Source organism: Diorhabda sublineata, chromosome 4, assembly GCF_026230105.1.
Source record: "Diorhabda sublineata isolate icDioSubl1.1 chromosome 4, icDioSubl1.1, whole genome shotgun sequence".
NCBI classification, from domain to species: domain Eukaryota; kingdom Metazoa; phylum Arthropoda; class Insecta; order Coleoptera; family Chrysomelidae; genus Diorhabda; species Diorhabda sublineata.
This window is the reverse complement of record NC_079477.1, coordinates 10,388,368-10,404,266: the sequence shown is the minus strand read 5'-3', so window position 1 is coordinate 10,404,266 and position 15,899 is coordinate 10,388,368. Positions and strand designations below refer to the sequence as shown.

The window sequence follows — 15,899 nt, the reverse complement described above, 5'->3', positions numbered from 1 at the left end:
ATTTCACCGAGGAAATGAAAAGCTGAAACAAAAAAATACAAAACTATTAAAATAGAAAGTAAATAATACGCTTACCATCGAAAACACTGTTGAAACTTACACAATCACAGCTGGTCTTGAACTAACTAAAGGGCTAGTCGCCTTGACCTCGTAATTATAGTGGACCTATTGGCGGGTTTTAGGTTTTTGGCGTGCGTGGGATGTATATTATTGGCTTCCCGGGGGTATTCAATACATTTTAATAAGAGTTCTATAGCAACAAAGTACAGTGAAGCATAAATAAACAAATTTTCTCTTGACCGAATTTGTTTTTATGAAGCCTATTCACTTAACTGATCAGATTAAATATTTTTTAAGATCTCGAAGTCTTCAGCTTCCCGAGAAAAAAGCACAGACTTTCGCAAGAGACGCTCAAAGCAACCAAACCAGAATTTCCCCACAACATCCTGAATCACATCGATCTATTGTAAAAATAGTTAATACAGCTGACAGATCTAAGAAACACAGTCAGAGTGTTCAACTACATTCGATGGAAGGAGAAAATCTCACTGAAGAAATGTTAAGAGAAGCTGAAATTGTTACCGATTTTGTATATGGTAAGTATCATTTACGCTTATCTCTGCTTTTTCTATATTGTAGTATTGATTTATAGTACCAGGAATTTGCTAAAAATGTGGAATTATAACCGCCAGCCTGTAAGCCAAGCCTTATAAATGGCTTTTAAGGCCAAGTTAACCAATTTCTTTTTGTATTTGTGAAAATATGAATGTTAAGCTTAGTCGAAAATAAAGCAATTAAATGTAACAGAAAAAGTTCACATGGATTACAGAAAACGGCCAACACAATAGGTCTTTACTCGACGATTAGTGTTGAGCACGTTTACGCGTATTCTGAACTCCAATTCGTTCTGCTTTTAACGATTTTAGGGGAGATTGGGGTAGGTTATATTAGATTTGATAAAGGAAGAATCATTTACTGTTTGAAATAATTTTACTATAGAATATCATTATTGCAGTTACAATATTTGTAGTGAAATTTCTCTAGAGTGAAAGTTACTTCTCCTTCGATAATTCACATCTGTTGAAAATGATTTTATACAAATTTGAGCCGCATCTAAATAATTTTAAAATCATCTGTGATTCACGGAGCTACAGCTACAGCAGTACTGAATAGTATAACACTTTAAGCCATTCCAGTAAAACTTTGTCTCTAGACCAATTTGGTATTTTCTCCCGAAATTTGTAATATATTCTTAAAATGATTGAATTATATAGCGATAATTATAAAAAAAGTGTTAAAGGGATAGTGTAATTTTTTTTTTATTTTTTGTTCCCATTGCTAGTTATTGCTTACGCTATAAAACTCATTTATGTCATTCCTCAGAAGTAATCAAAGAAGAAGAATTTTGATTGATCATACTTATCCAATTTCTAGGGAGAGATTTCCAAATCTCTTTTTAGGTTACCAAGATGTCCAATATCTTTTTTGTTCACTTTTCAATAGAAATCATTCATACCAAACATGGCCTCTCAATTTTCAACTATATTCAACAAACATTGAGGAACATATTCATCGGCAAGTTAACTTAATGCTTGAGAAAAGGAAAAACAGCTTCCGGGAACATGAATATTTTTTGGTGTCTCCCATAAAAAAATTGTACATGGTTGTCGGTATTCTTATTTGGAGTATCCGACATTCTTAGAGGAAAAATATACTTATAACATAAGTGATGTAATTTAAAAGTTTAAAAGCTTTTGGCACTACTAATTACGCTCAACTCAACTTACAAAATTTCTTATATTTCACGTTAAGGAACGATCCCTTCTATATTCTAATTCCGAAATAATTAACTTCAAAATGAATTTTGAAAGGTTATTTTAAAATCTAAAAGCACCTCACATTTAAAAATGTAATTAATGAACTGGAATAACAATTTGCTAATAAACTTTTTGCTGTAGTTAGTGAGAGAGGGTACATTAATTATTAAATAATTGTTTCAATAAAAACCATGTTGTTATGCTTAAGGAATGTCAATATGAAAAAATAAGCTGTGCCTATAAATTGAAAAATATGTGACACGTCACACTTATTTTTAAATTTAAATTAAAATAAACTAAATTACCTCAAACGCTTGCGGGGCGGATATAACTAATAAAATCTTAATTAGAAGGGGGTTAACTTATACCTCATTTCAAAGTTCTTTTTACTTTTTCAACACAACGTTTTATTTAATCTTGTTTTAGAAATTCGTGCAAAAACTGTGAATAACAATATGTTACATTTTAATGAATCCAATTACATAACGGTAAATTAAAATTTTTTCATTCTCATATCAAAAAAAATAATCATAATATCGAGTTTAAAAACTATTACTGGAAATAACGTAATTGACTTAAACGTAGAATCGTAGAAGAAAAGCGTGGCTTCAAAAAACGTCTATAAGATCGTGATAGGCGCTGTATCATGGGTCTTTCAAAATAAGCCAAATCCAACAAAAGTTATTCTATCACGAAGCACTTCGAAGCATTTGGTTGTCTGTTTTCACGGAATAACTAGACATGTTGCCACCGTTCCATTAGAGCAGCATAGGAATGGTCATTTCTGATGGTACACCAGCATTTATTTGCCAGAGGTGTTCGAAAAAATCAGGAAAACCAATCCCAGGAGACGAATAATTCTCAATTATGACAATTCCAGCTCTCACACATCAGTTCAAACTGAACAGTCAAAACATCGAATTGTTGTGTCATCCCCCGTACAGTCTTTGTTTGGCATCCAATGATTTCCTCTTATTTCCGCAGATTTAAAATAAATTTACACACTTGAAGAAGATAATTCAATACTGAAAAACAATAAAGTCATATTCAATTCTTGATCAACAATAACCGAATAATGTCCGATTAATGATTGGTTTTATACTATCTAATTGATCGCAATAAATATCTACATTGACAGTTGCCAACTTAACTTCCAGATGAACAATTCCGTGTATACCTATTATATTCAATACATTCAATACTGTATAGTGCCGTTCAACCAATACGTTGCATGTTATGTGATAGATAGATAGATAATTCTTCTTCTTTTAATGCATATCCATTAATGGATGTTCGCGACCACATTTTCATGGCTTCTCTATCTCTAGCGGTATGGATCAATGTCTGAATATCTTGTATACCCGTCTACTGCCTCACGTTCCGCAACCATGACATCCTCTTCCGTCTCAATCCTCTCTTACCTTCAATCTTGCCCTCGACTATCAGCTGAAGAAATTGATATTTATGGCCTCGCATTATATGGCCAAGATATGCAATCTTTCGATTCTTCACGATGTTAAAGAGTTCACGGTCTTTATGGATACGCCTGAGAATATCCTCATTCCTCACGTTGGCAGTCCAAGGTATCTTCAGGATTCTACGATATACCCACATTTCGAATGCCTCTAATTTGTTGATGTTTTTTACCTTAAGGGTCCAACCCTCCATCCCGTAAAGAAGCAGTGACCAAACGTAGCACCGCACAAGTCTCAGTCTAAGATCAAGATCAAAGTCGGTACATGTAAATACATTTTTAAATTTTGTGAATGTACTTCGAGCTTGCTTAATTCGGTATTTTATTTCACCGTCCGACGACCATTCTTAATAGAGCCATGTTCCTAGATATTTAAATTTTTCTACCAGTTCTATAGGTTTTCCATTATATGTTTAGATTTTCTAAACGTATTCGCTTCCCTAGTGATAATCATGAATTTAGTTTTTTTGATGTTGATGTTTAATCTCATGTTTTGGCTATGTCAGCCTACTATATTAATTAGTTGTTGTAGGTCATCTATATTATCTGTAATCAGCACTGTGTCATCGGCGTAACGTATGTTGTTAACCCAAACTCCATTGACTTTGATCCAAATGTCTCTATCTTCAAGTAACTCTCAAAAGATGGAGTATATATTAAACAGGAGCGGCGATAATATACAACCTTGACGTACTCCTCTGCGAATCCGAACTTGCTCAGCTAGACCATGATTTACTTTGACTTGCGCTTTTTGGTGCCAATACAGATTTTCGATATAACGAATGTCTTTTTCGTCCAAATCCAATTTTTTGAGGAGCTGCATAAGTTTGTGATGTTGAACTTTATCGAAAGCTTTTTCGTAGTCTATGAAGCATACACAAACATTTTTTCTTTGGTCATAGCAGTTCTGTACAAGGACCTGTGTTGCGACTATTGCCTCTCTTGTACTTGTAATATTTTTAGGAAGTGACTCATAAGGCTAATTAGCCTATGATCTTCACACTTTCTTGCGGTCGATTTTTTTTGGGATAGGAATAAAAACTGAAGATAGCCACTGTTCAGGGTAATGACCAGTATTATATATCTTGTTGAACAGCTTGTGAAGCACTCTAATGCCCCTTTCGACCAGTAGTTTCAGTATTTCTGATGGCATTTCATCTGGACCAGCTGCTTTATTGTTTTTAGCGACTAGTACAGCCTTTTCTACCTCTTCTTTGGTAATAGAAGGTCCAGTTAGACATTCTTCAGCATCGAGTACTCTGGTCTGGTCTATTGTCGTCAAAAAGTTTTTCTACATAGTCTTTCCATATCCTGTATTTCTCATGATCTTCCATAACTATCTGGTAGTCCTAGTTGGTTATTATACCTAGATTTCGTTTTTTAAATATACCAGCGGCTTCCATTAAGAGCAAAATTTCATCGGTCTTCCATTTTTGTTTTTTATCTCTAGATTTGAATCCTAGAACACTTGTGTGAGGTATTTCTTAAAATACTTGCTATTTCTACCCATGATTTTGACGGGTCGTCCTCTTCGACCGTGGAATCTGAAAAGATAGATCATAGGGAATTTAAACACCTGCTCTGCTTACTTTCCTCTGCTGTAAATCCTGACGTCAGGATTTTGTGAACCCACAAAATGTCTGACGTAGATTTAATTCTACTTCTGACCTTATAACATTTTCCTAACCAGTAGGAGTCATATAAATCAAAATTACCGGATCTGAGCTTAGAAAACCAAGCATACAACTTCGGATATACTATTATTGTATTTGGCCTGCCCATTTGAACCCAAATGACGAAAAAATTGAATATTTAATCATTTCAAAGCGATTAAGTGACAATAACCTTGAAAACCTATATTCTTCCTTAATTTTCAGTTATATATGTACTGAATCCTGATTCAGTTATTTTTTACAGGCAGCAGATCCCGAGCGGCAGCTCAAGCTCTATTAAATCAAAGGTTTAACAGTGGTATTTCTAAAGAAGAGAAGAGCAAAACTCCTTCTAAATCTTATATTAACAACGGTGTTACAATTTACTATGTCGGAAATTCCAAAAAAGAAGCTCAAAAAGTTTTGGTTAGAGGCGCGACTAGTCCCATTCTTTCTGGTTATGAAAATAGGATAGATCAATGTTGCAGTTTTTGGCCACAGTGCTCTCACAGGTAATAAGTACATTCATGTTGCTTAAATTAAATTGAACTTGTATGTTAGATATATTTATAATATAGTGAACTCGCGAAGAATCAGAACTAAAATAAATGTTAAATCAGCTTAAAAAACAATCAGATTTATGAAATCTAGATTTTCAATCTCAAAAATAATTGAGTTAACACAGAAATTACTTAATATAAATTTAGAGGATGAATATGATGAAATTCTATTTCAGAGATTCCAGTGCCGCGATTCGCCCCTCTCATAGTTATCCAACGCATCAAAGGTCACTAGATTCTTCCAGAGCGCCCCAGGTCGAAAGAAAATCCCAAGATCAGCACAAACGACGTTTGGCATTAGAAATGGAGAGGAGAAAACAACAAAGTTGTCTAACTGCCAACGAAATTCATGAAAGGTAACTCATTTTATAGTCTCTTTTGTCGTTTTATTGAATTCAGAGGGATTATGATGCTTACATTAGGGACGGCCAGGTAGAGGAATATGAGAAGAGTTCAAACATTTTAATGGTTGAACGTTTATTTCTATAGTAATATTAGCTATACGATGGTGAGTCAAAATTTACTTCAAATTTCGCTCGTTCTATAAATTATGCAACTAAGATGTAAAATATTTACCTTATTTTTCGAAACCACCTCGAGCATTGCACTTAGTCCAGCAAGCCAAAAGCTTACGTATGCCTTCCTGGTGTGCGTTATCGATTGATCATAAAGTGCCTTTTATGCCGCATCTCAGATGTCGAAATCTAATGCAACGTGTACGACTATACGTTGCTGTGCAATAAAAAACCCTTTCAGTGTAGACCTCAGCACTTATTTCAAATGACTGGCTTCCCTCATCACTACACCCCGCATATTCTGTCGTGAATATTCTTGGATGGTCGGTTAACTGTGTTTTGAGAATTTCTTGATTGTCTGACATTTGCTTTCACTTCTGCCCTTAGCATGTCGTTGCCTAATGTTGTTGGTCTCAATGTCAAATATTTTCGATCATAACTGTTACATTACTACCTAATATATTTGGCATAACTTCGAAATACACAGTGAGCTAACAAATGACAATAAAATATTGACATATGCATAAATTATATTAAATTCTAGTCGTCTTTGTACTGAATTTTGCCTTGGTTTTATACTATATATACTTACTAAATATTGCATATTCTAGTATTCCTAAGGAGCAGATTATTTTTTGTTCTGTTGTAGGCCTGGAACAGATCGACGTACAAGTCCTAATATATCTATGAAACGCGAACAAGATAGCCGCAAAACTTCGCCGATAAATCCAAAAAATCGTACTCCAACATTCGGCACTGTCAGTGGTTCATCATCGGGTAGCGATGCATGGTTAACAGCATCCGCGTCTATAAAAACTAGTATGAAAAGTTCGGGTACGTCTTTACATCGCGACGAAATGTCTGATGATTTTAATAAAGTGCGCGAAACGATAGTCACGCGTCCAGGAAGTGCTCCTTCCGATGAAAGAGATAACAACACTTTGGAAATGCAACAGAGATCAATGTCGTTACCGAAATCTTTTCTTTCGGCTAGCTACCAGCCACCTGGGTAAGTACTATGTACAAACCAGTTTATATCATTAATCTCCCATTTGAAAGTCTAGTCCCTACCACAGTAGAATATTCCGTCCTGGACCTTAAAAATGAAGCACAATATATATAAATAATAGGTACTAAATTATTTTTGTGTCTATCAAGTTAAGAAGCATATTTTTTATAAAATTATTAAATATACTCCATCGCGATTTTTTTATATATCTAGAAGTATTAGAAAGAAATTATTTCGTGATGATATTTCAAACAATTTACATGGAACTTAGCCAAATTATAAACGTGAACTTTTCTTGTAATTACTATATTCATGAAATGTGTGTAATAGGTCATTTGATTCGGAAGCACCTCTTTATGTATTCCTTTGAGGATTTTGGTGACGGTAAAATTGTTAATAACAAATTTAGATGAAAAAAAAGCAGTTTTCAGTATTTCGTTTTAATAACTCAAAAAGTTTTGAAATGTAACAGATTTCATACAAATTTCTCAAATAAGAGAAAATAAGTCTCTGCGCAATAAGTTTCGACATGGCCTGGACGGTTTTGTAGCATATAATTTAATTTAAAAATTTGGATTATAATATTATATAGACACTTGAAAGAATAATTTCTCCTTGAAAAAAATTTTACCTTTATAAATAATGTAAATAAATAAAATTTAATTCAAAATTTATAAATAATGATATAACAAGTAATAATAGTTTGCCTATATTTTTTTGCTTCTTGGAGTTTCTTAAATATACATACTTAACAAGATCGCGTGATAAAAAATTAATGTTTGTTAAAATTTTTTATAAAATCCGAAAAATTAAATTTATAAAAAATGGTGATGAACCTTTTTTTATATCAAGGTGTTACGGATTTCACATCTAACAATTCTTAAATTAACCCTAGTTACAAATTTATTCCGATATTTCTTTCACAAATTGCTATAAAAGAATAGAGAATTTCAATATTTTTCAAAACTTTGTTTTCATAATTTTGTTCTTCTAAGAAAATCATAAATTTCGAGAAAAATATTTACTTAATCGGATTTTTTAGCTGTTTTAAATCGGTTTTTCTTTATATTGAGTCTGTTTAAATTGTTAATTGAGCTTTTTTTCATCATATATTTATATAAAAGAACATAAGAAACTTAAGAAACTTTTGAAAAAGGCAGTACTTTATCATGTATAGCTGTTTTTGTAATTTTTTGAGCTTCAGAAAAAAATATGACGTTAGTCAGAAGTTTTTTATAACACGTTAATTCCAAATGTTTAATGAAAAAATTCTTAACTAATAATTCAAACAATCTAAATATGAAAAAAAAACGATTTCGCACAGCAAATAAATTGTTTAAGAAGAAACATATTTTTTTAACCAGAATTTATGCTTTCAAGTGACTAGATAATACCATAATTTGTTCAAATTATTGAAGTAACATTAACAACAAAAAAATATTTTTCGAGGCATCTTTAGGGCCGTCACAGCATTATGGAAACAGATCCCTATATTCAGATAGAGTTCCAGGAGATGGGGCAGTTTTATAGGAAACTTCATGATTTTTTTTAAATATTAATAATTTTTGATTTATTAACACAAAACTGAAAACTTTTTTTTCATCATATTTTGTTAATAACAATTGCAATTACACGAATCAATTGCAATCATTAAAAATCATTTTTTGAGATGTCATTCCGGATAGAATGATCTATCGATCGTAACTAAATAACCTTTATTTTTCACGTTGTTGAACTTAATGACTAAACTATTCATTGCAATTGCTTTAAAATCAGTTTGGTAGTTTTCGAATAATAACGAACAGAACGCTGTGATTAATTTTGTTTTTATTTTTTACCATCTGACGCATCTTTTAAATGGAATTCTAGCAAGAAGGTTTTAATCATGTAGAGGCCTGATCTCACAACAGATTCTCTACTTATGTTAGGAAACTGCACTTCAAATTTATTCCTGAAGATAGAAAATGAAAGTGTATATAATCTCAATATCCATTTCTCAACATGATTCAATAATCGTGGTTCAAAAAACCGATTACGTTGTTTTGTACCTTATAAATTGAATTATAAAAAAGAATCATTACAGTATAAACAGGGCGTTAATACTTTTAAAATCTAAATAACGTAATATTAATACAGATAGGAATCGTTTGAAAAAGGCATCTTTAATCCAATTTGTTCAAGTTATTGCTGCATTCTGGAGAATAGTATCTCAACCCTCTAAAAAGGATTTAACAATTAATGAGCTAAAATGAATTCAAATACTTTGTGAAATCTTCAGACTAAGATATACCAATGGAGTCTCATTATCATAAACGTAATCTTGAAATATTTGATTTGTGATTTTCTTAATTCACATAAAATGGTCACATGTAATAAACAGATTCATAACAAAAACTATTTTGTTCTGTTCTTAACAGCTGAGAAAGCACAGAAAAATGTCCTGTAATGTTATTTCGTATATTATAATAAATTCCCAAAAAAACAGAAAGTTTTTTCGTGTCAAACATGATTAAAATATGACACTTATAAACTCATTTGTCAATCCAAAATTTTGATTTTTATGGCAGATTAAAGCATCAGAATTAAGAGTAATTAAATGTACCGTGAACAAGGTAAAAATCTGGAGGTTCATATTCATAATTATATATTTCAATTTATTTACGAGTATATACTTGAAATCTACGGATCTCGGCAATTTTTAATCGCTTATTCAGTTACTGATAAATTCATGCGTTATTCAATATATACTCGTATATATACATTTAAAAATATAACAAAAGTTTTTCGTCTTTTATTCTTATATTCTGTGTATATTATTATCACCGTTAATAAGTACATATATAATAGTATACGGTATTATGTAAAACACCGTATCATTAGAAATAATTATTGCAAGAATGTTGTTCAAAGAATATGTTAAATACTAAATCAATTTAAAAAACCTTGAATATCACATATTTCTAAAGAAAGTATCTGAACGAACACTTAGAAATATAAGATTGCTCAATTATTAACATCTGGCAATATAAACAAAACAATGAAAATAATATTATGTATAATGTTTTCGTGATTCTATTTTCTTATCCGCAACTGCTCTACCATAGGTGTAGAGGTTCTATCAGTTACTTCCTATTTAGTCCGTATACAGTGCAGTTCTTTTTGTTTGCTAGTTCTGGGTACTATGTCTTTCTAGGCCTTTCCATTTCCTTTTTATTATTCGTTTCTATTTTCCATTTCATCTTAAGAGTTCTGTCTTCCTTCATTATCACTATCTGTCCGAACCATCTCAACTGAAGCTAGATTTTTTGCTCTGCATTAACCACATTCAATTCTCATCTAATTGTGTCATTTCTTATTTTATCTAGTCTCATCAAATTAGCTGAATACCTTCATTTCACAGGTTGATTTTATGCTTCAATTCGTCGATTAGCACCCAATATTCGCAAACATGGATTAGCATTGGTAGTAGAGCTGATTCGTAGATATTTATAAATATATGATTGTTCCGCTATTGACAAAGAATCGAACTATTTGAACTAGTGTTTCCTAACCTTCTTTGTACCATGTCCCTAAAGCCCTACTATGTAAGATAGACATAATTTTGAACATAAAAAAATGGTTAATTAGCACACACAAAGTGAATTTTCAAAACATATAATGAAAAAATAGAATTCAAATTCGAAATAATTTCGATAAAGATGTTTTCTATAATAATGTAAATTTTTTCGTATTTATATACACTTTTTCTATTCGTGGGTTGAATTAATAAATATTGTCAATTAAGTTCTTAATTTATTCACACACTTTACACTCTTCATATTAATTCACTTATAAATATCACTTAAATAATGACTTCGATTATTTTTAATAATTCGTAGAAATTATTTAAAAGAAACACTGTAAATTAACCGCCTGCTATTAAAAAATTATGTACAAATAAACATCAAACGAGTTCCGCCATTTACAAAAAATGTGAAAGACGCCGCGCGTATTCGATGAATTTTTAAAATTCCATAGTAGCTGGACAGGGCCGGCTACTATACTACTAGCCAAATTTAGTTAAATTCTTGCGCTTGAAATATGCACAGAGATTTTATTTTCCAATTTGCTCAGCTTCAGTCACAAGTTTCCCTGTTCTATTATATCCAGACAATTTCTTTTTTTTTACCAGCACTAAATATACATTCAGATGCAAACAATTGCGTTGTTTAGCGAGATTTTGAAATTTCCGAGAGTCCACTCGGGGCCTGTCTTGCGCAGGGAAGTAAACTTAATGACGCCAAAAACCCAGTTGATATTTTGATCTCGTCAAACGAATTTATAATATTTATTGACCGCATATTATTTGAGAGTTTGCTTTTTTCTTTTAATTTTGATACCGAAATCTAGCATTGCAATCAAATGGCTCAGAGCAAAAGGGTTAAACTGGGTCGTGTCCATTTTCGAATTGCCCCCCTCTACAATCAAATTGCCCCCTGTGGGACGTGAGTCCCACGTTGAGAAACACGAAAAACAAAAAAGAACATTACGTATCGGAATGAATGTACTTAATGCAGAAGAGACTGTACATTGTGAATTGTATTGTGATGCTTTGATAATTCTAAATTATCAAAAATGTATATACTTATTTTTCCTAACGTATGGGATAATTCAGAACATATTTTAAGCGCTCTAAAACACTCACAAAGCTAATTTATTAAAATAAAATGCACCTGGATCCGCGATTGAAGTTCTCCTTTCGTAATTCTGATATAGTAATCATGTATCTCAAACGTCAGTATATATTTACTCTTTTTAACAAAATACCTATGAACATTTGAAATATTCTATTAAATAAGGGCGGCTTCGAATGCTAACTAAATATGTAGTTTCTTGGTGATATAGTTGATAATATCATGTGGGAAACACTTGAGAAAAAACAATCGATTAGTATTCAAACAAAATTTATTCTATAATAAAAAAACTACAAATAATAGGGCAATAGGTGAAATAAAAATATATATTTATATACACATAAACAAACTAACAAAACAAAGAAATATACTGCTGGAAAAAATTATAGTAACAATATAAGGTCTCCCATAACAACCGCCAAAATAATTTTTTTTAATTCTTAGAAAACTTAACAAGTTTTTTAATAGAACTTTCATTAGTCAAGAGATTCTGATTGTGCATAGTACATTACTTTAAGAAATAATAATGTATAAAGTTTGAATTATAAATTTTGTACTAGCTCAGAATCGTCCCAAACTAAAATTTTAAAAATTAGCATCTGGGAACTTCGAAGACCTATTGAAACAATATTTCTTACAATTCTGGAGGAAAATTGATTTAAAAAACATTTGAACAGAAACAGAAGATATGAATTTTTTATTTCAAATGTAATCTTAATACCTTGAGTCTTCTGAAAGTATCGAATCAACGCTGATTCAATTTAGAACTGTTGATAAAATATAGGATTTTCGATGTATCGATATAACTCTGACAGAAACAAGTAACAACAGTTATTTGTGCCCCACCAGTACATTATTGAAATTTTATATCTTAGAGACCAGATACATAATGGATGCCAGAACGACCAGGCACAAAAATCAATTTTCAATCAACTTATGTTTTATTAACAAAATGTAAATTAACTTTTATATATTATTTGGCACTTTTACATAGATTTGACAATTTTGGAAGGTTCCGCTGATAGTTTCATTTGTTGTAGCATGATTCAAAATCTGGATTTTTGATTTCTTCAAGAAAATGTGAGACCCAGATGATACCTGGTATCGTTACAGCAATTGCTGATTTTCTTTTTTCTACATGTTAGACATATTCTTGCCGCAAATATTCATCAAATGCAATAAATAATCTCGTTCATTAAAAACGTTTCATTTGGTGCCACATATTCACGTAATTTGTGAAAACTAATAATTATTATTTACAATTAGTCATCGAATATGACAGAGTTCGGAGTAAAGTTTTCGGATAGCTAATCAAAATATCCCAACAACATAGTTTAGTTAATGTTTTCTACAGCATTTTCTGAAATCCACTTAAAAATTGGAGATGGGAAAGGATTTGAGTAACTTGACCAATTAAAAGTGACGACAGAGCATTGGAGTATAGATTTGATAAAGTCCAGGAGTTCGAATGCCTAGGAGGGATAGCAACAAACGAAAGAGGTGAAACCGGCCAAATAGCAACAAAACGTTTGGAAATCTAGGACAACTATTCAGATCAAAAGATATTTTAAGAACCGCCAAGTTACACAACCAACGGTGCTTTATGGCAGCGGATATTCGATAATGAACAAAAAAGAAGAAAATAAAATGAACATAAGGGAGGCTGAGGTACTAAGAAGGATTTTTTGAATGAGTGCAGGAGCAAATCAAATAGAAGAGAAGAACGAAAGCAGAGGTCAAAGCATATATTATACGGTCCAATATGAAATGGGATATGTAGTTAAAGCAAGATAGTTAAGTAAAAAGATCCCTAGTAACAGGAGGAGGAGTGAAAAAGAAAAAGTGGTCTCCACGGAAAAAATGGATAGAAACATGTAGAGATAATCTAGAAAAAATAAAAATAGAGAACTGACATTAAGCCGTCATGAATAATAATAAATGGAGGAATGCAGCAGAGAGACTCCAAACCATCGCAATAGTGAGTCAAATCAAATTAAAAAAATATCTATTATTCAAACTGAGCTGGCTCGCTTTTTTAAGCCTGCGTCGCCTTCAGGGCATAATCATCTGCTAGTACTTTTATTACATAAAGCAAATTAAGTACTATACTAAACTATATATTATAGTAATTTTTAATAATAATAATAATTACCAAAGTCTGTATATCTATAGAAAATTAAATGTCATATTAAGATAATTGGTAAATGATTAAGGTGAAAGTTAATATCATATTTCAAATGAAATATAGTAAATTGAATTGACGATCATTTCGTAGATCAAACAAAAAAAATGAAAATTTATCGAAATGGAAGATGCCATGGATTTTTCAGTAATAATTGGAATATAGTGATTAACTGATCGATCTATTGAAGATTATAAACAATTCCTAATGATGTACTAGAAAAGGAAATGTCTAAATGAGCGTGAGATGAATGGAAGTAAGAATGAGATACTTAAAAAAATTATTACAAGAAAATTAGTTTATCTAATAGAAGCAATTTATAGCAATAAAACTTGAAAATACACAGTAGATACATCGTTAACTTTGGTATCAATTTTGTTGTGACCATACCAGAAAATAGAAATAAATAATTTTCAATTGTTTCCAAATTTATATAATTCACTATATCGCTACTTCAATTTAATCCTGGTATATTTCTACATAATCGTTATTTCTATGAATAAACTTATAATTAGAAAAAGTGCTATTTTCACCCTTTATTTTCAATAATAGTTCAAACTTAAACTTTACGTTATCTACCAATAAGGTATTGCTGAAATCTATGCCGTTATGTAAATCTCTAACTATATATAGACAATTTATAACCCCTTACAAATGTTGTTTTCTCATACTAAAGATCGTACGTAACAGGACTCCAATTACTTCTTCATCTTCACGTAGATACATACATATATATATATATATATATATATATATATATATATATATATATATATATATATCCTCGAGAGACGTCGTTTCATGAGTGAAATTACTTAGATTGGATACATTAAACTCGAATCGAGGTTGTACTGCCAGACAGGGAGATGTCTAAAGTTAACATCATTAAGTTGTGATATAAGGAAATTTGAATACAAATGTGCAACATTAATAAACATATATAAAGGTATGGAATCAATATGTTAGAATAGAAATAGGTTCTATTTCTCGTATGAACAATTTTAGTACTTTCCAACCACTATGATCTACTAATTGACATAATTTTGCAATTTAGTTATTCAAAAGATTGACTTTGAAAACCCATTTTTATAACTGTATAATATTTATAAACAATTTTGTCATTTTGTCATAAAAAGGGATTAAGATCCTAAAATAAGTCACTCAATATTTCTTCTTGCCATCATATACAGGGTGATTCATTAAGAATGTCTTATGCCTTATGCAAATATTGCTTGTTTCCGAGATACGGGGTTCAAAGTTTAAATTTAAATTTTGATTTTCGCAATAATTTTCTATGTTTTGACAATTTAAAAAGCGATAAATTCTACCAAAAAAAGTTACTTTTCTTTGATTCGTGTAACTCAATCGGTTATCGAGTTATTTGCTTCTAAAAAGTTCAATAAATTTTAATTTTTTCATAAAAAAATTTTATTATTCCTTAAATATGTAACAATAACAGATTTGTAAACAAAAATAAAAAACTTCAAAGCAAATGCTCAAAATGCCCACCATTTACTTCAATACACTTTATGATCCGCTTTCGTTAAGATCTCTTAATATCAAATAATCCTTGTCTATTATTTTTAATTACATCCGCGGCTTCTTCTATTTTCCGTCGCAGTTGTGGAAGAGAAGTAATTTTTTCTTTGTAAACTAATGCCTTCATTTGCGACCAAATTGATCCAAAGAATTTAAATCAGGGCCTCTTGGTGGCCAAGCAAACTCACTTCCATGACCAATCCATCGATACGGAAAATGTTCGTTTAAGTATTGACGAACTTGTAAAGAATAATGTGGTGGTGCTCCGTCGTTCCAAAACCACATATTTTGTCTTAAAGCTAGAGGTATATCCTCTAGTAATTCGTGTAAATGTTCTTGATGAAAATCTAAATAAAGAGGTCCATTTAAATTGGTGGGCAGTTCAAAAGGACCTATTAAATACCCACATATTACATCACACCAAATGTTAACCTTAAACTCGTGCTGAAAAGGTGTTTCCCTCATAGCATGTGGATTT

General features: G+C 31.2%; 1 protein-coding gene across 1 annotated transcript in view; it reads left to right on the top strand.

Moving 5' to 3' along the window:
- Positions 1-313: 313 nt before the first annotated feature.
- LOC130442985 (uncharacterized) overlaps positions 314-15,899 on the top strand; it is a 243,292-nt gene continuing 227,706 nt past the window's right edge. Inside the window, exons 1-4 of the mRNA XM_056777409.1 lie at positions 314-596; positions 5,209-5,455; positions 5,680-5,859; positions 6,668-7,027. Coding sequence (XP_056633387.1) covers positions 314-596; positions 5,209-5,455; positions 5,680-5,859; positions 6,668-7,027 — 1,070 coding nt within the window. The remainder of the gene's footprint in view (positions 597-5,208; positions 5,456-5,679; positions 5,860-6,667; positions 7,028-15,899) is intronic.